Raw genomic sequence first — 23,670 nt, forward strand, 5'->3', positions numbered from 1 at the left:
TGTGCTGATTGATTTTTTAAGTAATCTGGGAATGTCCTTAAACCAAATATATTCTGTATATTTGCTTGCAATTTGAGAAAAGTTACTGGCACTAGCCTGTTTAAAAGTAAAATTTTGTTGTTTGATGCTCTGCTTCTAATATTAGTTTAATCCGGTTTTATACTTTCATGTTAGTAGGTGGGCCTAACAAACATTGTTGTTAAGGTACAAAGCCTCAATATCTCAAGTCCAGACAGATATATGTCCTTATCATGTGTCCCCTGAATGTGCAGTTTTTCTCTTCTGGCATCTTGGACCGTACTGTTAGGGACTCCCTTTGACAACAGGACATGAGATTAAACTGTGATTCTTTTTACAATTGTTTTTAATATCTAGATACTTTCATATGAACTCCATTTGTTAAGGATACAACCCCTCGGTTGTCCCATCCTCTCAGAACTGCCTCCTGCCTCCTCAGACTCTCCTTTTTTTAAACGCCTCTAGGTTCCCACGCTAGCAAGTCGTACCCTAGTTTTAGAAATCTCGCGTTTAACACCCTTAACCTTGAAGTGTAGCGAGCCTGCCTTTCTCCGCCTGGGATTTCCGTCTTTGCGTTTCTTGTTTGGTTTTTAAAATTCTCCCCGCCCATCCTTCGGGAACAGACCCTCAAGGTTGGCCCCGCCCCCGCCGTGGCCCCGCCCACACCGCGCCCCGCCCCCGGCTTCTAGCTTTCCGTCTCCATGGTTACGCGGCCGCCGCGAAGAGCGCCCAGCCGCCCTGAAGGCTCCCGGGGAGAGTCGGATAAACACGGCCCTTTCTCTCGGTTCCGGCCAAGGTCAGCCCGCTCGGGGCCCCATGCTCCTGAGCTGTACCCCGTGAAGAGGCGAGCGTAGGGCGGCGCGCAGAACCCCGACCGCCGGAGGAGCCCGTCCCGCCCGGCGGGGTCCCGTCAGGACTCCTCCTCCTGCGCCGCCGCAGAGCCTATACAGAGGTCCCTTCAGCCCGCAGGCGCCCGCGTCCGCAGGTTAGGCCTTTAATTCTCCTTCCTGTCTCTGCTGAGCGCCACTCGCACCCCCAAGGGCCAGAACGAGGGAAATTTGGTGCTTCCGAGAGTGAGGCGGTGGCGGGCACTGAGGGTGTCAAGAGCGACTCGGTGTGCGGGGCCCGGCGGCGCTCGCGCAGGCGCACAGACGCGGGCGCGCAGGAGGGGCGGACACCGAGGACCCGTCACCGGCCGCCCGAGAAGCGCTCACTAAGCCGCGCGCTGCCGAACCACAGGCTGTGCTCTCCTCGGTCCTCGCCGCGGCGGGTCCCGGGCAGGCTGGTTGTCACATGCCAGGCGCTGCCTTCCCTGAACGCTGGAGTTAGCTTTATCCGCCCGGGCTTGCCTTTGTGGCTCTTCACGTGCCAAGTTTCCCAGGGCTCAGTTTCTGATACTCAGGGAAATCCGGACTCCCCATACCCGTTACAACCTACCAGCTTTTCCTGGTTTATAGTAAATGGAATTAATAACCAGGAGATCATGTTCCCCCATGATGCGTAACTCTCATAATATGTTTTGAATTATGGTTTTTATGTTTTTAATTAAGAGTCTGAACTCCAACTTGGATGGGCGGTTAAGAGAATTTAGATGATCTTAGCAAGGATGGCTTTCCAAGAGTCTTATAATTATAAAAGGTCATTTGGTGAATGTGGTGGAATAAGCATTTCCTCTTTAAAGCTGTACTCTGCCACCTGCAGAGGTTGGGGTGGGGTTTCTCATTAAATCTACTTCCTACCCTGCTCTTTAGCCTTTTTTTAAAAAAATGATATAAATTTATTTTGGTGACCACCATCATTTAAATAAAGAGGAAATGCTTCAGTCATTTGAAGTCCCAATTTCTCCGTCATCAACCAAGTCCTTCATTTTAATAAATAAAAAACAAATTAACTAATGAAAAACAGGAGAGGCCTACATGCTAATAAATACTTATATGTTAATAACTAAAATTATGACTTTACAGATGAAATATAAAGAGAAATCTAAAGAAGAAAAAGTAATATATAAATACAAATTTTTAAAAAATTATTGTTTTATTTAGCCAGAATGCCTCCCACTCAGGCAGAAAGTGTTATAAAGAGTATCATTCGGGAGATAGAACAAGAATGTGCATCCCGTGGAGAGGTTGCTTCTGAAACTCTGGTTGCTTTTATGGTAAGAATGAATATTTTTGTGAATTACTGCTTTACATAAAAATGTTTTTAAGTGGTGCCCATTTTTCTTTTAAAATTCTGTGAAGCTTTCCTAAGTCTTATTCAGATGAAAATGTATTGAGATCATTGGACATGTTAGCAAAAAATAAGTTTTTAAAAAGTCTATAAAGCACATCAGTTCTAGAATTATAGAGGCTGATTTAGAAGATCTTGATGAGTTTTAGAAACATCGATAATGTACTGTGTCAGAGCTTTTATAATGTGTTTTTTTTTTTCACTTGTAAAAATTACTCATTGCCTTGGTCTCTCATTTTTCCTTTTGGTTTAACAATACACAATAAAAAACACAATAAAATATTCAAATAGCTTCCCAATCTGAAATCTAGCCACTGCTTTCAGCCTGTTTCTCCATATAATTTTTCTAACACCATATTCAAATTTGTTGCTTATCGCTTCCTTTCTTCGACCTCTACTGAAGGTGCTTATGAGCTGGGTAATAGGAAAGTCAGCTGAAATATCAACCCCTGAGTAATCAAGGGGCAATTGCTTAAAAAATGGAAACATATTAAGCTAATTTCATAATAATATGAAATAAAATTATTTAATGGACTCTTTCCTACTCTCAGGTGAAAGCTATTGTCCTGGATCCAAGGAATGGCTTTAACATGGATAGAACTCTTGTAAAAAGTGATGTGGAGAACCTTGTTAAGGTGATTATCCAACAATTTATAAATTTTGAAATATGTATGTGCAATTCTAAATATAGTATTACATTAGCCATTATTGACTTCAGCTCCATGAAACAAAAACACACTAAACAGTGGTACAGACAAATAAGGGATTTATTTTTTCTCATAGAAGAAAGTCCAGAGGTACATAGGCTGTTTTTCCTGGCTTCCTGGGTCCCCATCGTGCATATGCATTTCATACCACCTTGAGGCAGGTATAAGGGGGAGGGACAGAGAGCAAAATGCATATGCCAATTGGGACTCCCACTTTCTATTAGGAAAATAATAGCTTTCCCAGGATCCCTCCCATCTGCTTATATTGATTGGCCAGAATGGTATTGCATGTCAGCCTGAGATGTTGATTTTTTTTTCTTTTTTAGCTGAACAAATTTTTGTCCCAATCCAAATTGGGGCTTTGTTAGTAAGGAAAAGGGGGTATAGATACTGGTTGGTAGTAGTGTCTGCCACAGTATTTTAGAGACATTTTGTTATTAATCTAAAGTTACAATGAAAATATTATTAACTGACTTGTCATATACTGTAAAATTACATAGTACTAAATTAAATTCATATAATTATTTTTTTCTTAATTTTTCCATCACCATTTATCCCCCCACATCCTCCTCGACCTCCACCTACTCGTGACTTTTTGATCCCCCCCTCAATCACCACACTGTTGTCCGTGTCCCTGAGTTCTTATATAATTATTGGTTTAGTACAATTTGTGCTTTTCAATTCTAAAGGAAAAATTGAAGCCAAAGTAAAAGTAACTCATAGTTATTTGTGCCTGAAAACCAATTTTAAGAACTAAAAGACATCATTAATTTTTTTGTATGTTTTAAGTTTGGCTTAAATATTTATTTTCTAAATATTTTTAAATGCATTTCCTAAAAATTCAACATTTTACACACTTCTCCTGGGCTTAATGATTTTAATCCCCTCCTTTGTGCACAAGACTTGAAGCAAGCTTTCCCAAACTCACATACGGATATTTTCTGGGCTTAGGCAAATGGCAGAGAAAATTTTTATCATCCCCTCTTCTCTCACGGTTCACACAGTGCAGCACAGAGGCCTGTTTGCAGATGCTAGAGGGGTCAGGAAGAGCCATGGGAGCCTGGGCTGGGGAAATGTTGTTAGGATGGCTGTGCAGTAGGTACAGACTCCAGGGTTCTTCAGGGCAGCCTAGACCTAGGTCTCTCTGTACTGATTTTAAATGTGGTATAAAACCCATTCTTTGCAATAGGGCCAATGACTGGCGGTCAGTCAGAAATTTTATTGAGAAGCCATGGAGGAGAATCAAGGAGGGGCAGAAAATATTTTTCTTCTTTTCATGACTCAAGAAGAGTGTTTCTTTTTTCCTCTAATTCAACTAAGTTGGAAAGAATCAAACTCAGTATCTTTTAGTATGACAGGTATATTAACTATTGATGCATATAATAATTCAAATGACGAAGTTGGTTTTATTTTTTTCTCAATTAAAAATTAGCTGGATAATATTGAATGTAAACTATAATTGAAAAAAATTAAAATTTGAAAAATATTGTAGCAGTAAATCACCTGGATGAGGTAGACTTTGTCAATTCTGTGTTTAGAACAGCCCTCCGCTTGGAGGGATCCAGGTGCACAGGTGTCATAAAGACAGTGTCCTGTCCTCACTCTTGCATTCCCCTCTTCCTCCTCCCAGGAAGGCAGGGCTGGTGCTGGGAAGGTGGGGTTAAGGTGAAGCTGCCTCTGTGCCTGCAGGCTGCAGCTATAAAGCCTAAGGAGTGAGAACAAAAGAGAGGGATTGGGGGCGGGGAGAGGAGAGGAGAGAAGAAAAGTTCAGGTTGATCATCTACAGGGCCAAAGCAGAGAAGGGGGAAAAACTGGAGAAAACAGACCAGAGGAAGAGATTTTGGAATGGAGTCAGAGCCAGAGAAATTATGTGAGCAGAGGAGGGTAGCTGCAGCAGCTTTTTATAAAATGCGTATGACTCCAGCACCAGCAAAGGAGTGTTGTTTAAGGCTCAATTAAGTAGGAGTGAGGAACTCTAGAAAAACTCCAGACATAAGATTCATGGCCATTTATCCACATTCAGGCTATATATACTAACCCAAACGTCAAGTTTCTTGCCTTCAACTAGACTATTAGCCTGCCTGGGTATGGTGATACTGGTTAACTTGGGAAATAACTTATTACTTAATAAATGTTGTTGATTGAGTGAACTGTAAAGCATGAAGTCCTCAAGAAGAAAAAACAGTAAGAGGGGTTATTGATAGATAAATATTAGAAATTATTATTTTGATGTTTCCCTTATTTTTACACTTGATCTTAGCAAAAAAACTGAGAAGCGATGTTAGAAATAACTTTAGAAAATACTTCGGATCATTTGAGAAAGTATAACTAGGGAGCATTCATGAGGTATTCTTTTCTAGCTTTGTGTGAGTCGACTATTGGACAGAAAAAATCCATCCCTGGACACCATTAAGATGCAAGTCTACTTTGATATGAATTATACAAGTCGAGGTAACATATCTACCTATTTTGATATGCTTTTAAAAAAGATTTATATTGTATTTAAGGTAATAAGGGCTTCATTTGGTTGACAATAAACAATTCAATGTTTTGGTTTATCTTTTGAAATTTTTGCCCATTTTGAAGAATAGTATGATAATGTTGGAAATGCTAAAGGAGAAAAATACCAGTGGCCTTTCTGGGTGTTAGAAGTAACTTCTTTTTTTTTTAATCCTCACCTGAGGATATTTCTTCCATTGCTTTTCAGAGAGAGTGGAAGGGGGAGACAGAGAGAGAGAGAGACAGAGGAACCAATGTCCATGTGAGAGAGACACATTGATTGGTTGCCTACTGCATGCGCCCTGACCGGGGTCGGGGATCGAGCCTATAACCGAGGTAGGTGCCCTTGGCTGTAATCGAACCTGGGACTCTTCAGTCTGAAGGCCAATGCTCTAACTGCTGACCCAAGCCAGCCAGGGCAAAAGTAAATGCTAATTATTATACCTATAATAATTATATTTCCAAGTCTATTGTGATTTTAAAAATTGATTTGAAAGAGAGAGAGGAAGAGAGAAAGAGAGAAACATCAATTTGTTGATCCACTTATTTGTGCATTCATTGGTTGATTCTTGTACGTGCCCTGACTGGGGATCCTACAACCTTGGTGCATTGGGAGACGATGCTCTAACCAAATGAGCCTACCTAGCCAGGGTAAGTCTATTCTGTTTTAACTGTTATACCTCTAATACATAATAATTAGAAATTAAAACAACCAGTCCACTGAAGTTAAAAGTGTTTAATTTGCTGATTTTTTAAATTCCTGGTTTATATTATCTTATATTGCTTACCTAAATCATGTACCTAATACAAAAATAAAATGAATGATGGTAAAGTTTAGAACATATTTTCTTATGTAAATAGTTTAATGCTACATAAAAAAAACTGGAAACAAGAAAAAGGAAAATGAATTCCCCGATAGACTACACTGCCTCTGCCCACTGTACTGCAGTCATTATTAACCATTTGTTAATTTGCATTGTCTTTTTTTCCTCCTGATTACTGAGCTTTCACATATGCTACATATGTAAAATCATATATCTTGCTTTTTTGCTTAATAATAATGAAAATCTTAAGCAATAAATACTAAAGGAGTTGATGACATTATCATTTAGATTTTTTTAATTGCAAAAAGTTCTGTTGTTTTTGTAGAAAGATTATAGGTATGAACTGTGCATGGTTAATATATTAATTATTATAATAGTAAAATGAGATGCTTTGTTGAATTAGTTGCAAGAATTGTGCTGCTGGTGAATTGTGACTACTGCTACAATTAAGCGTAGACCTCATCATATTATGGGACGAAGGGAAAGGGATATCGTTCTTTTTTAAAATATGTTTTATTGATTTTAGAGAGGAAGGGATAGGGATAGAATCATCGATGAGAGAGAAACAGCGATTTTCTGCCTCCTGCATGCCCCCTACTAGGGGTCGAGCCCACAACCTTGGCATGTGCCCTGACCAGGAATTTAACCAGTGACCTCTTGGTTCATGGGTCAACACTCAACCACTGAACCACACCGGCTGGGCAAGGGATATTGTTCTTATGCAACATTATATTATCAGTAATGCTATTCAAAGGAAATTTATCTAGAGCTAAAATAGAAATACGCATAATTGAACAGGAATATTAATACTACATCTATGTGCATACTGTATGTACTTACATAAAGCATTTATATGTAATACACATATTAATACTATATGTGTTTATAACATATATTATAAATTGTCTGCTTAATTGGGAGGTTTTAGTCCTCTGATATTACTGTTTGGATTGCCTATTTAAAGTCTTATGTGTTTTGACAAGTATGCCATTTAAATTGCTGCAATAAATCTTTCCCACTAGATTTTTTTTCTTGAGGTTAACTGCTGGCCACTGTTTATTAGGACATCTTATGAAATAGTTGTTTTCATGCAGTAGAATTGCTATACCCAAGCCATTTTCTTTTTCTGGTCCTACTTTCTTATGTGAGAAGAATTCTAAGTATCAAATATATGAAACATTGTCCTTTGTCAATTTTAGAGGAATTTATTGAAGAACATCACCGGCTCATGGAGTCTAAATTAGGCTTTATTACCAGAGAAATTACAGATAACAGAGCATGTGCTCGAGAAGAATTGGAAAGCCTCTACCGAAAGATTGTCAGCTATGTGTTACTGCGCTCTGGGGTTGGATCCCCTACAGAAATCAAGATTGTCAGAGAGGCAACAGGTAAAAAACCCCACAATTTTCATTCCATAAGTGAAAATATATGAACACTGTATCTTATAAAATGTGTTAAATTACATGTTGAAGACTGAAGATTCCTTTTTATCTCAAAACAAAATTAGCACAGATAAGGGGTTAAAATTTACCCAGACTCCCTTTACACTGTGTGTCAGCTCTAAAACTCAAGTAGCACCTCTGGAAAATGAATATTGTTGGCTCAGAGCTCTACATATCCAGGGGCCTACTGCTCCTCATTAGAGAAACATTGGCAGTATTATTAAGTGTACCAGGCTGAGTGGGTAATGGGGATCACTGGAAAGGGAGATTTTATACTGATGAGAAAAGTTGAGTCTGTCACCAAAAATGGGTGATGGAGAAGGACATTGTTTTATCCTCAGCAAATACTTGCCCTCTTTCATACTTTAAGAAGAACAGGCAAAATCTCTAACCTCCTATGGCTTTCTTTCGTAATTATTTTAAAAGCATCAATTTTTCTACTCATAGCTCTAACTAGAAAGCTTGTTTTAATGCCCATTGCCAAAAATTACTGATGGATGTTTAACTATTAAAAACAGACATGAGGCAATGATAGTTCATTAGCCCAGCTTTAATATATGATAAATTTTGCTATGTATTCTATAATCAGGTATCAGAAATTTAAAGAATCATATAAATAATTCTATAAAGACAGGCCTTCTAACTTTCTGCTGAAAGGAACTTGTGATTTAAGTTCTGATATTTTTATTTTATCATCTTGTTGTTCTTTTTGTGGTTTGTTTTAGCTGCACTACAGAGTGTTTTTCCTCAGGCTGAACTTGGGACATTTCTAACTCTTTCTAAGAAGGACAAAGAACGCCAGCTGAAAGAACTCTCCATGATTGTTACTGGAATTCGTTTATTTAACCGAGAGACCGGAAAGGGAGGAGAAGGCATTGAGTACTGTAGGTATATCATTAGGTTAATTCTATAGGTTATGTAGGTTTAAAATTTATCTTGCATAGTGAGGAAAATAATACCCAATACACAACTACTATTCTTAGATTTAAGGTTTGATTGCACCTTAGTTACAACTGCAGTTCATAATGTGTAGTAATTTTTAATTTTTCTGGGGCAAGACTTTAAGTTTTATGTGTGATGAAGCTAGAATAGGAGAGTGAGTCAGTAAAAGGAATGGGGAGGCCTGCCCAAAACCAGCCTCTTCCAGTCATCAGGCTTTGTATACTTTACTCCAAGTCAAATAACCAAGAGGGAGTAAACTTCAATGATTTAAAAAAAATGGAATTTAACCTGAAAATAAAACAGTTGCTAATGCAGTTAATGGAATGAAAAGATCAAAGAGAAAATATCTTCAAATCTTTAAATTCAGGAACATTCGCTATGCTGTAATATTTAATGCATTTATTGTGTATAAGTCTGAAATTACTCATGAAATATTTGATCAAGGACCTACCAGTAGAAATAACTTCCTTAGGAGTTTGGTATGAATATAGGCCCGCTGATAGGGGTTAGTATCTTTTACCAGATCACTGATCTAGTATACTGGGGTAAATTTTTGCATTTTAAAAACTGTTCTAAAAAGTCAAACTCCCATGTTTCATAAAGTTCTCTATTTTGCTAGACTATTCTGTTATTTTTCAGTATCCCAATGAGTTTCTTAAGTTGCATGTTTTTTTCCTTCTTTTTTACAAACAGAAAAGAAGATATACAGAAGGAAAGATACAGTGAGTTTTTTAGAGGCACATGGTCAATAACACATAATACCAAAGCCTGTCAGTCCTTTAGGTTCTTCTGTATTTTACTGGCAAAAGCTGATCTGCTCTACCTTTTGGTTGTTATTCTGACAATATCTTTTGTTTGGACAGGTTTTTTTTTCTCTCTATTCTTTTTTTTCATGGTGTCAGACCCATGAAATATATGCCTCATCATTATTAATTTGGTTGACATGAAAACTAATTCAACTTAATGTTCAAAATGTTACCACTTTCTAGATTTTTTTCTCCTTAATTCTTTTTAGATTTCTTAATGTCTTTCTTAATGTACCTTTGAAAACAGTGCCAGATATTCTACGTGAAGCAATCCCAGCCACCACTCAGCATATTGACTCCCAACTTCAGATTGCTCAAGAGCTGGCATATCGCTACACGGCCATCCTTGAGAAAGTGACAAAGAATCCACTCATGAGTGTAGAACTGCAGCCATATATGTTAAAAGAAGCACTCTATAATGTGCGACAGTATGAGATCTTCCTTCAGATCATTTTGGTGAGTTAATGTCATATTATCTGGCCTTTTCCATAGAAGGCAACGTCTTTAGATATTATGGAGCTGAAACAAAAGGTAGAATCAGGTCATTGATAAAGAAGGCAACCTTAATAACTGCTCAGTTTATATTGCATCTGAAGGACCAGGAGCTAAAACAGAAACAAGGAAGTTGGATTTTGCCTTTAATGAAAATACATTGGTAGGAATTGATTTTAAAATTGTTGGTTCTGTTTGGTCCTCAGTAGTATGATTGTTAGCATGCTGTAGTTAAGCAGTGCTGTGTGTGTAGGTAAGTAATACTGCAGTGTTTGTACTCAGAGCAAGTGTCTTATTTTATTTATTTGGGTCCTCTCTTTTTTTTCCTTCTTAATGAGTCTAGTTAAAGTTTTAGCAATCTTGTTTATCTTTTCAAAGAACCAGTTCTTGGTTTTATTGATCTTTTGTATTGTTTTTTTACACTCTGTTTTGTTTATTTCCATTCTGATCTTTATTATTTCATTCCTTCTAATCACTTTGGGCTTTGATTGCTGTCCTTTTCCTAGTTCTTTTGGTGTAAGGTTAGATTGTTTATTTGAGATTTTTCTTGTTTCTTGAGGTAAGCCTGTATTGCTATGAATTTGCCTCTTAGGACTGCTTTTTCTGCATCCTGTGGATTTTGGGTTGTATATTAATTTTCATTTGTCTCAAGGTATCTTTTGATTTCTTCCTTGATCTCATTGTTAACCCATTCATTGTTCAGTAACATGCTATTTAGCCTCCATGTATTTGTGTGTTTTTAAATTTTTTTCTTGTAATTGATTTTTCGTTTCACACCATGTCATTAGAAAAGATGCTTGATATGATTTCAGTCTTCTTAAGTTTATTGAGACTTGTTTTGTGGCTTACATGTGGTCTGCCCTGGAAAATGTTTCTCGTGCTATTGAAAAGAATGTATATTTTGCTGCTATGAGGTGAAATGCTTTGAAAATATCAATTAAAGCCATGTGGTCTAGTATGTCATATAAGGCCTCTGTCTCCTTGTTGATTTTCTCTTTGGAAGATCCATTCATTGATGTCAATGGGGTGCTAAAGACCTCTTTCCTTCTTCTTCTGGTTAAATAATATTTCATTGTATATGTATGTATGGATAGATATGTGTATGTGTATAGATGTGTGTGTGGGCAAAAGTAGGTTTACAGTTGTGAGTACATGAAACAGTTTATTCTTGAACTCTTATTAATTAATTATTATATTATTTATTTGTATTATTTGTCTTCTTCATATTATTATTGTTATTATTTCACATCCCTTACTTATGATGTATCTTTTAGGTAATGATGGCTGGTAATTTAACCTATTTTTACCCACCCCTGTATACATACATACATATACAATAAAAGATTACATATACATATATATTAAAACATCACATTTTCTTTGTCCATTCATCCATCAATGGACACTTATGTTGCTTCCATGTCTTGGCTATTGTAAGTAATGCGGCAATGAACATGGAGGTGTATATAGCTTTTCTAGTTAGTATTTTCATTTTCTTTGGATAAATACCCAGAAATGGAGTTGCTGGATCATATGGTAGTTCTATTTTTTTAAAATTACTGTGTGTTTTATTTATTTATTTTAAATATGTTTTTTTCTATTGATTTTTAGAGAGAGAGTAAGGAAGAGGGATAGAGAGATAGAAACATCAATGAGAGAGAAACATCATCAATTGGTTGCCTCCTGCATGCTCCTACTGGGGATCAAGCCTGCACCCTGGGCATGTGGCCTGACCAGGAATTGAACTGTGACCACTTGGTTCCTGGGTCAACTCTCAACCACTGAGCCACACCTGGCTAGGCTAGTTCTATGTTTTGTTTTAATAGACAGAGAGGAAGGGAAAGAGGAAGGGAGAGCGAAACATTGATTGGCTGCGTCCTGCATGCCCACAACCCAGGCATGTGCCCTGACTGGGAATCAAACCCGCAACCTTTTTGTGCATGGGACAATGTCGAACCAACTAAGCCACACAAGCCAGGGCTGGTAGTTCTATTTTTAATTTTTGAAGAAACTCCATACTATTTTCCATACTGACTGCACCAATTTACATCCCCACCAACGGTGCACATTTTCTCCACATTCTTCTCAACACTTATCTCTTGTCATTTTAGCAATAGCCATTCTGACAGGTGAGAGGTAATCTTGCTTTGTGGTTTTTGACTTGCATTTCCTGATGATTAGTGATGTGGAGTACTTTTCATGTGCCTGTTGGCCATCTCTATGTCTTCTTTGGAAAAATGTCTTTTCAGATCATCTACTAATTTTTGAATAGGATTGTTTGATTTTTTGCTATTGAATTGTATGAGTTCATTATGTATTTTGGATATTCACTCCTTCAGATATATGTTTGCAAATTTCTCCCTTTGGTAGGTTGCCTATTCATTTTGTTGATGATTTTGTTTGCTGCACAGAAGCTTTTTAGTTTAATGCAGTCCCACTTGTTTATTTTTGCTTTTCTTGCCTTTCCTTTTGGTGTCAAAGCCAAAAAATTATCATCAAGACTGATGTTACAGAGATTACCGCCTGTTTTCTTCTAGGAGTTTTATAGTTTCAGGTCTTACGTTCAAGTCTTTAACCCATTTTGAGTTGATTTTTGTGAACAATGTAAGATAATGGTCCATTTTCATTCCTTTGCATGTATTTGTGCAGTTTTCCCAACACCGTTTATTGAGGACGCTATCCTTTCCCCATTGTTTATTCTTGCCTCCTTTGTTGTAAATTTATTGATCATATATACATGGTTTATTTCTGTACTCTCTCTTCTGTTCCATTGATCTATGTGCCTGTTTTCATGCCAATACCATACTGTTTCTGTTTACTATAGCTTTGTAATATAGTTTGAAATCAGGAAGCATGACGCTTCCACTTGTGTTCTTCTTTTTCAAGTTTGTTCTGACTGTTTGGGGTCTTTTGTGGTTCCATACAAGTTTTAGGATTGTTTATTCTACATTTATGAAAAGTGTCATTGGAATTTTGAGAGAGATTGCATTAAATCTGTATATTGCTTTGGGACGTATGGGCATTTTAACAATATTAATTCTTCCAATCCATAAGCACAAAATATATTTTCATTTATTTGTGAGGAATAACTATACAATTAAAATCTTTACCGGTTGTGAACAAGTTCTTTTTGATAAAATGTAAACAAAGTGATTGTTCTAAGGCATTATCAGGAAAAACCAAGAAGTTCTGCATACCTACTCTGTGAATGGACTGTACACACATAATTGGGGAAGAGGTCTAGAGTATCTCTAATTGTAGGTTTTAAGAAGTGTTACGTGTTGAATGTAAGTTTTACTTTGGAAGACATATGCATATTTCTTTCTTTCTTGTTGCTGTTGCACAAATCTGAAAAGACTTTAATGACTGCATTTTCATATTTGATTCCTAAAACAGAACTAACAAACTAGGGGCATAATTTTCTAGGGGGTAGACAAGAGACCCATTAAATAGGATAGATAATAGTGGATGGGGGAATGAAGCAAGAGGAGGGAAGATGCTTAAAGAGTAGTATGGGTAAAATTAAAGCAGGACACATGTTACATTTGTGAATAAAAAATTTCATTAGTTGAAATACCTAAGTAATATTAGGTATTTCTTATGAAGTAATTATTTTTGTTATTTAAAAAGGCTATAGATATCTGAAGACTCAAATGCTCATTTTTTCACTTCAAGTAAATGTCACTCTTTTACACTGTAGTGGTAAACCTATACCACTGCCATTTCTGATGACATCTTAGGCTATTTAGTATAATGGGTAAGAGCTGGGCTCTGGGCTCTGATAGTCTGGGGTAGAACCATGATTCTCCCTCTTATTAGCTGTATATTCTTGGGCGGTTTACTTCCTTTCTATACCTTGGTTTTCTTATTTGTACTTACCCCTTTTTGTACTTACGTATTTAATATGGTTTTAGCACATAGTAAGAATAAAAGTAATTATTTCAGACTCAGCATTCAGCACCTTATTTTCATATTATTATTGTTGTATTATAAATGTTTTTCTGTCAATATTGAGATTTTTAAGATTTTCTACATTCTTGAATGTAATTTTTAAAAATTTTGGTATCGAAATAATTTTCTGAGGAATACCTCATTAATTTTATCATTGAGGAATGGGAAAATAACAGCTATGCAAAGCTGTGCCGTAAGATCCACTTCTCAGGAATTCAGTATAATTGCATTTATACTGAATATCAAAGAATACCTGTATACATTTGAGAAAAAATATAGCCATTGTGTTTCAAAAGATTTATCCATCCACCAGTTGTTTCTGGAGTACCATCCATATTCCAGTACTGTTCTTGGTGTTGGGGGAACCACAGAGAACAGAATCCCTGCTCTCACTTCAGGGAGCAGGTCAGGCTTAAAACACATATGATTTTTGTAGTGAAATTATAAAAATATTAATGCAAAATATGTTGTCTTCACAGTCAGAAATAATTGCTAGTGCTCAAGAAGTGGAATTGATGACAAGGCAGTTAGCAGCCCTACTTGAACAATTAATAATGACTGTAAAGTCCAAGACGGCTGTCCCAACATCACAAGTTTTTGTAAGTACCTGTCATCAACTTTTACCTTATTGAAGGGCGAACATACTTTGGATCCTATAAAATTGGATCAGAAGTAATTATAATTATACAGGGTAGGGCAAAAGTAGGTTTACAGTTGTTCGTATGGAAAATGATACAATGATTAATAAATAATAATACAAGAATAAACTGTGTTTTGGGTACTCACAAGTGTAAACCTACTTTTTCCCCACCCTGTATTTAATTTAATATTGATTTTATACAAGATGATCCTATTCTTTGTGGTTATTTTGTGGTAATAGTATAAGTAGGATGACAGGATTCTCTTGGTGTAGGCATTTGCTGCTAAAGAAAATACAGATATATGTAATAATAACCATAATATCAGTGTTGGCTGTGGCAACAAAAAGAATCCATAACGCAGTGTTGAAAATATGTTCACAATAGCTGATTTCTAACTGCCTTCAGCAAGGAGGTGACACAACTTGCAGCTTTTCTGAAAGGACAGATAATAATCACTTTGATTACCATGCCTGCATTTATGCTAATTTTCTCATTATCTGGACCATCTTATGGACAAATCTCATAGCCCCAAGGAGTTAGAAGATGCACATGCAGTATTTTATAGAGCATTTTGAGGCTTTGATAATTTTTCATAATCATTCCCAATATTTGGTTGTAAAAACTAAGAAACCAAAGGATAAGTTGTTTAACTCATAATCTGAGCCTGGTTAATTTTTTTGCTTGTTCTGTTAGTCTGTGATATTAATACAAGTAAAAATCATTTTATCGCACTGACCTAAAAACTTTAACTTTAGCTCACAAGACATGCCCCAAGATATATTGCTAGACTTCCCATGTTCTTTTGAATCATGTTGAGACAGATAAGTCTAAGCATGAGTCAAATTTTGCTTTTTAAAAAAAACGCACAAAATAACTTATTTTCCCTTTGACCTTTTGAGGTGAAGCACCCATAAATCTTTCTGCTTTTACACATGTCAGGAAAGAAGAGGAAGGGTTTATTTTCTCCAAAGTATGCTTTTACGTCAAGTTATAGCCACAAGGTTATTTGTGGTGCCTGCTATTTGGATGTAGAACCAGGTGACCAAATGTGTTTGGTTTTTTTGAGTAAATTAACTTTATAATAATCATACCAAAATAAAATGCTTTCAAATAAAACACAAGTTTATTTTTTCATAATTTCTGAGTCCAATTTCTATTTAGATTCTGTTGTTTAACTTTATGAGACTTTTACTTAAGAAATAATTGATTTCTTTACAAATTGTATTTAGTTTCCAGACAACAGTGATTGTAATTTAATTAAACAATTACATTTTGAACTTTTGTTTTTCTTTTCCTCAGCCTATCTTCCTTGCACTTTCCAATGTGTGGACTAGCTTTCAGGATGACACTGTTTTGATTGGTATCCTCACTAATTTAACTACTAACCTTGGGCGATTTCTGGGCACTCATGACCTACTGTTTCCTGAAAATGTAATGCAGGATCTTCTTCATGATGTGACTGTGAAAACTGATATGTATCGGCTGAAGGAACACATGGGTAATAGAAATCATCCATTATTTCCTGTTGCTCTTAAAATCACCTCTAGAATAAAGTCACTCTTTTGTTTTAAATTCATACTATATTTTTCTGAGAAGGCATTAAACATCTTTCTTGATGTTAAGATAATTTTTCATTATCAAAAATTTAGAAAACAAAAACATATAAACTGGATATCCTACTATCCAGCAATAACCATCCCTAATGTTATAGTTAGTGTTTTGGTTAACAATGATTTTCTGTGCTTACTTGTTTTTATTGTAGTCTTAGTGCTTTTTACTATTGATTTGCAGTAGAAAAGGATATTAATCCTTGCTATATTTGTTGCAAATAAAGATTTCATTTCTTTGGAATGCTATTTGCCATATATCTACTTCAGATTCAGGTTGAAATTTATAAATCAATAAATTTTATCTTTGTAAAATCAATTGAGCTTATTTTAGACCCTTTACTCTTCTCATTGAATAACATTTTTCTTGGCCTCCTCCTTTCATTTTAGAAGAAAGAGTACATCTGGTGGATTTCAGAAAACAAGAATGGCTTTTCCCAGAAACAACAGCAAATTTTGATAAATTGTTAATTCAGTATCGGGGATATTGTGGTTATACATTGGCTACAACTGATGGTCTTCTCCTTCCAGGTATGTCATTGGAAATAATATTGCTCCCACTTCCTTAACTTTCTTCTTTAAATGAAGTCCTGCATTTTAAAATTTTATGGGATCTGATGGTGAACCAGGAAAGGAGCTACAAAGATGATCCACACAATGTGTTCATCTTTGATGTACTCACAGTATAATCTGGTGGATTGGCATAAGCATGAAATTATAATACAAGTGATAAATGATTGAATGTGTACATAATAAAATATGGATGCTGCCATATCATAAATGGGGGCTGACTCATATGTCCAGTGATGGGCTGCAGAAATGTTACATAACATTGCTAAACTACATCATCCTCCAAAGTAATTACTTGAAAGAGCAACACTAATTTGACTGATATGTTTATTTTAAAATATTCTTTGTCACTTTCTGGTTACATTCTACTAACATGGATCAGGATTTCTGTATAAGGCAGATACCACTAAGGAAATGGCCAATTTCTTATCAAGTAAAATTTATCTTGATATTACTAGAGCTTCTCCAAAACAAACAGTAAATTATAAATTGAGATGGAATAACTTATTCTCCAAAAAGCCCTCTGTGAGTTTGGGATAACAAGAAGTTGGCTAGGGCTAGAATGAGAACAGTTTGACAAGGTTGTGTCTTATTTCCCTTCACCATTAAGCCCCTCCTTCCTTTTCTTCTTTCTTTTGTTATATTTCACAGTTGGGTACTACTTTTTTATTACGAATAATTATTGGGATTGTGTATATAGGAGCTAGAGAACACACAAGTTGCCTCATTTTTATGGTATTGGATATTTCATAATGGGATGAAAGGTTGACCATGAGGAACTGAGAAAATAGTTCTCTGAGACCCTGTGAGGGTCATTGATACCCGGGAGAAAACAGCAAGGCCCATAAAGTAAGCAGTGGAATGTAGGTACATGGCTTCCTTCTTGTCTCTCTCCCTCCCTCCGTCCCTCCGTCCCTCCCTCCGAGCCTTGAGAGACGGAAACCGGAGACACGTGGGTGTGCGGTGAGGACAGAGTAGCATGAAGGGCTGAGAAAGCCGGGGACTCGGATTCAGAAGAGGCGGCTTCTGGTCCCAGCAGTGCCTTTGGTGAACCGAGTGACCTTCAGCAAGTCTCATGCCTTCTGTGGACCTCAGTTTCCAAGTCAGGAAAAGAGCACCTAGGGGGTCTGCTCGGTCCCCTCTGCTTCCACAAACTGTGGTTCTAAGAAAGAGGCAAAGTAGAAAAGTAAGGGCTTCTGCTCTCTGAGTACGCTGGTCCCGGCTGGGTTCTGTTTGCTGCATTTTCCCGCTCACGCCCTGATTTCCTGGGCAGCAGCGACCTGCTTTGCCTCGGAGCTGGGTAGCGCACCCCTCCGGTCGGGGCGCAGACACCGGAGCTGAGGCCCGCGGTCAGGGTCCTGCTCAGACGACCTTGGACTCCGCCGCCCGCCGCCTTCCCGCGCTCCCGCCCCAGCCCCGCTGGCCGCCGCCTCCGTCTCCCACCTGCCAGCCGTCGTCACCTCAGAGCCTTTGCGCTCGCTGTCCCCTCTGCTTGGAAAGCGCCATCCCTGGGATGGCAACGCACGTTGCCCCTCTTTTATTCCGCCTTCCCCGATCGCCCAGTTGAAAATACCAGCCTCGTCTGCTTTCCTTTCGCTGTGTGTCTGAGCTGCTTTATCCATTGTTTTCTGCAGCACTCACCACTCTCTGGCCTAGGGTATATTTGCTGATTTGGTGAGAGCGGGTGGGGGGCTGTTTGTTTTCTTCTGTGCCCTCAGTGCCAAGAACAGGGTCAATAAATATTTGTTGAATAAGTAAGACAGTATTACTGTTTTCTATATAACTCCACAGACGATGTGGATATTATTAAATAATAATCCATATTTTATGTACTATCTTTTCACAGTGGGAAATACGTTCTAACATGCAAAGTTACACTGGTGAAAAGATGTCCCATTTTTTATAGTTCTTACAGAATTATTTTTAAAACAATGCTTATGTGGTAGTTAGTTTAGTTTAAGGAGATTTGAGAAACCTGCCCAATGATTGGCTTCTCATAAAAGATTTTCAAACACTTTGTATCTGGATAGTGAAATTTTTTATATAAAATCATGCTTTTAAAATAAAAACATATAAAATTAATTCATTTAATATGGATTTCACATAAACTATAATTTAACAAAATGTATACTTAACTGCTTATAGTAACATTTTGGCAAAATAAAAACATAAGTAATATGTTAAAATGGAGTACATAGGAAATGGTTCCATGGGTGTATTACAAACATAGAATCACTTAATATTTCATAGCTCATTCAGTTCCTTTTCTTAATTTGCAGGAAATCCAGTAATTGGAATTTTCAAACATAAAGAAAAGCATTACACTTTCAATACCAAAGATGCTGCATATTCATTTGCAGAAAACCCTGAACATTACATTGATTTAATTACAGAAAAGGCAAAAAAAAATGCAGAATTAATTCAGCTACTGGAACTTCATCAACAGTTTGAAACCCTCATTCCATGTTCTGAGGTAAGCAGGGTCCATCTTTTAAGAATTTATAACATTTTAGCCCTGGCTGGTGTGGCTCAGTTGGTTTGAGTTTAAGATATATCCTAAAGCCTGGCCAGCGTGGCTCAGAGGTTGAGCGTAGACCTATGATCCAGGAGATTGTGGTTGGATTCCCAGTCAGGCTTGATCCCCAGTAGGGGGGGTATGCAGGAGGCGGTCAATCAATGACTCTCTCGTCATTGATGTTTCCCTCTCTCTCTCCATCTCCCTTCCTCTCTCTGAAATCAATAAAGACATTAAAAAAAAAAGATATATCCTAAAGATGTTCTGATACTTAAAAGAAATGTGATTTTATACCTAAGATTTAATAGCTATTTTAAACTTCTGTCCATTTCCAACAAGGTATTACTTATGCTACCATTTGTGAAAGAGAGGGGGCATTTGACTTGGCAATGAGTGATGTTAGGTTTCCCCTTTCCAAAACCCACTTCCTACATTCAGTTCACAAAATCAGATACAAAGTCACAATGCCCAGGAAGATAAATCGGATACATCTCACTAATTACGAGCTTATTTTCACTGCTGGTGTTTACAAGTATATCCCATGCTCAAAAATTCTTGTTTTTCTAATCTTTTGTCAGTTTTAGCTGAATACTTTATTAGTTATCTGTAAATAATGTTTATTTTTTGCAAATATTAATTACAAACTCCATTTCTTTAGCTCAGAGATGTTAGCAAACATCATATAAAACCAATTACAAAGAGTGAAACTAGCACACAGACGGATACACACATATTGCCACCAACAATTGTGAGATCATACGAGTGGAATGAATGGGAATTAAGAAGAAAAGCTATAAAATTGGTATGTAACAATATTTTCTAAAATTACTTATAGGTTGGAAAATTTTAATATGTTGATTCTCATAGAGTTAAGTTTAATTATTTTTATAAAATAGTGAGTTGTTCAGAGTTCTTTGCTAACATAAAAATAATCAGTGTAATTTATAATTTGCCAGCTTTACCTTGTAAGATTGTCTTCTAATTTTAAGCATATGTAGAAATACGGAAGCATGAAACTACTCTCAAATTATACTAGCCAGTAACTAGAACAACAGTAGTTTCCCTTCCTCCCTCTCTTTCTCCCTCTCCCTCCATCTCTCTATTGATCTATATAATAGTTTTAATTTGTTTGTTGCTAATCTTTGAGGTGCGAGTATTTAAAGCACTCCCACCCTGGCCAGTGTGGCTCAGTTGGTTGGAGTGTCATCCCATGCACTGGAAGTTCTCGGGGTCAGGACCCATACCCAGGTTGTGGGTTCGATCCCTGGTTAGGGTGCGTATAGGAGGCAACCAACTGATGTTTCTCTCACATTGATGTTTCTCTCCCTCTCCCTTCTCTCTCTAAAATCATTAAAGAAATTTTTTATTTTTATTTTTTAAATACAGCACACCCAACTTTCTCTAATCATTTAAAATATACCTTTCTCTTCTTTGGACTCTTTTGAGGAGCAGAATGTTACCTCTGTTATATCGTAAATATCGTCCCCTCTTATTGTGAACATGTCCTCTCCAGACACTGGGCTCTCTCGTCCTGATTCTCAGTCATCTTACTCACATCGGGTACCTAACATTGAAGCCTGTCTTTGAAATGCTCATCCCTATTTGACTCAGTGGAATCCCCCCCACTCACCCTGTTTAAGTGTCTTGTCATTTTAGACAACAGTTAATTGTAGTATGAAGACAACAAACACTTTTTAAAAATATCTATAGCTTTTATTAGTATATTTTATCCATCTCTTTTATTGAAATCAGGTGTGGAAATAAATGGAGACTGCCCAAATGAGAACAGAAGCTATTCGGAGCTTGCCATAGTAAGGGAGTCAGCCACCATCACTTGCCTTTGGCAGAGGCTCAAGAGCAGGGGGAGGAGTAGGAAGCTCTGTAGTGAGAAAAGGGAGGCTTCAGTGGTTCTCTGACTGGGAGTTGTTGACATGGGGAAACCGGAGGCAGGCATGATTGGTTTGGCGAGCATATTTGGCTTTCTTTGGTTGGTGCAAGAGGGTGGGGTGGGCACCCAAATAGGGACCTACCAGGTCCTGACAGTCTGGGCCAAGATTGCTACAGCTAGAGAGGCTGTGGGTCAGAGTTCTGTTGTCACGTAAGGTCTGGCCTTTGTTTGTCTGTACACTCTCTCACAGGCTTTTCTCTAACCGCTTCATTTCCCTTGCCACCCTCTCTGGTGGCAGCTTTTCAAACAGTCCCCTGATTTTCTGGAATGAGGCAGGTTCAGGTTCCTGGTATATCTTCTAGATAATTGTTCCATTAGCATTCCTGTCAATTTCTCTCCTGTAGTTCTTGAAACTCCTATTTCCCATATTCTTTTCTGTTATCTACCAAACTTCACTTTAACTCACCAGCTGTGTACCAGGTAACATATATATTCCAATACCTTGTTCCTCTGGAGCTAACAATCTTACTAAGTAGCACTGATACACTAAAAATATTTAAGTACCCCTTGCTAAGTCCTATAACAGACGTGAAATAAAGATTCTACTTAATTGACTTAGGTGACACTTTAAGTTGGTTTTGAGATACAAATAGGCAAAGGAGAAGAAGGGTGTGATGGTTGGATAGGATGTGCGAGGTAGAGGTGACAGCATTAATCTGGACCGGGAACGTTCGGAGAGCAGGGAATTCAGTGGGGCCGAACTTCGTGCCGATGAGCCCTTTCTCCTCCTCAGCCTCCACTTGGTTCTGGTTCCCACGTTAGCCCTAATTATCCCCTGGAGTTGCATCATGTTGAGTGCAGCGCCCGTAGATGGCCAGCACACCTGTTGATAGGACAAAGCTGAGTATATTGGCTTGAAGTCATGAGGGAAGCCACCACCCGAGCGGAGCTTTGGCAGTCTCTCAGGAGAAAGGGCAAGGTCAGAATTTATGGAGAATTTGCAGTCTGGTTGTTGGCGGGTCTTTCAGTGCCAGGGGCAGGTCAGGGGACAAGGTGGGAGCTTGAATTGGATTGGATAAAGATCATGAAAAAGCAACTCAGCACTGATGGGAACAGCAAGGACAGCTTTGGGGCAACGGATGTGAAGAATCCTAGGGCTTAATCTGTGTGTTTATGCGTATTACTGAAGAACTGACGCAGCTTTCAGGACGTTCTGTAATGAACAATCAGGTTATCTGTTTTGGCAAGAGTCTCTAGGAATAGTAAAATCATGCTAACGAAGACAATAGAATAGCGAAGCCATATTAATACAGATAGTAAGCTGTGCGTGGGAGAAGTGATTTTGGTTCTCAGTCCACCTGCAGTACCTCAAACTCTGAAATGTTTCCTCTAATTCCAGGTCTCTCCTTAATTCACATGCTCTAATGCCTTCTGAGTGTGTTTTGGGCTTCGCCATAACTTCAGTAACTCTGATTCTTCTTCTTTTATTTAAATATACTTAAAAAAATTGATTTTAGAGAGGGAGGGGAAGAGAGAGAGAAAGAGAGAGTGAGAGAGATTGATGTGAGACAGATATATCAGTTGGCTGCCTCCTGCCTGCACTGGGGCTGGAACCTGCTTAACCTAGGTGTGTGCCCTGACAGGGAACCCAACCCACCACCCTCCAGTGCACGGACGGTGCCCAGCCCAACCGAGCCACACTGCCCCGGGCACTCCTAGCCTATTTAACTTCATGTTTACTGGTAACTCATAAAAGGAGTAAGCAAAATGTAGAGTAATGTAACATATAATCTGAAAACATCAGAGCATTTTATATTAAAAGTCTTGACTGAAGCCCATTTAAACAAGACAATGGAAATCTTTAATACTTGTCTTTGAAAAAATAAACCAAGGTAGAAAAATCCAAGTTGTATGAATTTCAAAGTACAGTAATGAAGGAATTAGAAGATTATAGTAACAAATAATTGAGCCCACTGCAAGTCTGAGCCTGCATGTTCTTCGTTTGGGTCCGTTTTCATTATTTGATATATTAGCCTATTTCTCAGCAAAGGGTATTTCCTATTACCTCCTAGATTTTCCACTGCTCTAATGTTTTGTAGAAAAACGTTATGTTGTAAAACTAATTTCTTTGTGGATTGAGAAAATAATAGGCAGATATTAACTGGTACCTGATAATATTTCATATTATTTGCTTTTTAGAGATGTTAATTCCTTTGTGTTCTCTTTCTCCTTAGGCCAATTTGCGTCAGAAAGTTACTCACTTGGTGCAGACTGATCTTAGTCACATGAGAAGAGATAATTGTTCGCAGGTGTATCCTTTACAGCAGACAGGCACGCAGTCTGTGAGGGAAAGCAGCACTGGGGTGCCCAGGCCTCAGATTTATATAGCTGGTCTCCGTGGGGGTCACTGTAAAACCACCTATGGGGTCAAGGTGAACCTAACCAGAGCTGTTGATGAAACTTAGTTGCTGGAGACCATATTTCTAAAGTAGATATTACAGAACTAAGAACAATGGCAGATATTTAAAAGTATTTTTGC

The 23,670-nt window shown here is 37.7% G+C and overlaps 1 protein-coding gene across 1 annotated transcript; it reads left to right on the top strand.

Annotated features, from left to right (window-relative positions):
• The first annotated feature begins 2,050 nt into the window (after positions 1-2,050).
• On the top strand, positions 2,051-23,640 carry CFAP206 (cilia and flagella associated protein 206). The gene is made up of 12 exons (XM_016207290.2): positions 2,051-2,173; positions 2,799-2,882; positions 5,315-5,405; positions 7,477-7,665; positions 8,445-8,603; positions 9,715-9,923; positions 14,390-14,509; positions 15,851-16,049; positions 16,549-16,689; positions 19,008-19,201; positions 19,902-20,045; positions 23,366-23,640. The coding sequence occupies exons 1-12, from the start codon at positions 2,066-2,068 to the stop codon at positions 23,594-23,596; spliced, it is 1,869 nt and encodes a 622-aa protein (XP_016062776.2). The 5' UTR covers positions 2,051-2,065; the 3' UTR covers positions 23,597-23,640.
• The last annotated feature ends 30 nt before the right edge of the window (positions 23,641-23,670 follow it).

The sequence above is a fragment of the Miniopterus natalensis genome, chromosome 5 (assembly GCF_054644295.1).
Source record: "Miniopterus natalensis isolate mMinNat1 chromosome 5, mMinNat1.hap1, whole genome shotgun sequence".
Classification (NCBI taxonomy): Eukaryota; Metazoa; Chordata; class Mammalia; order Chiroptera; family Miniopteridae; genus Miniopterus; species Miniopterus natalensis.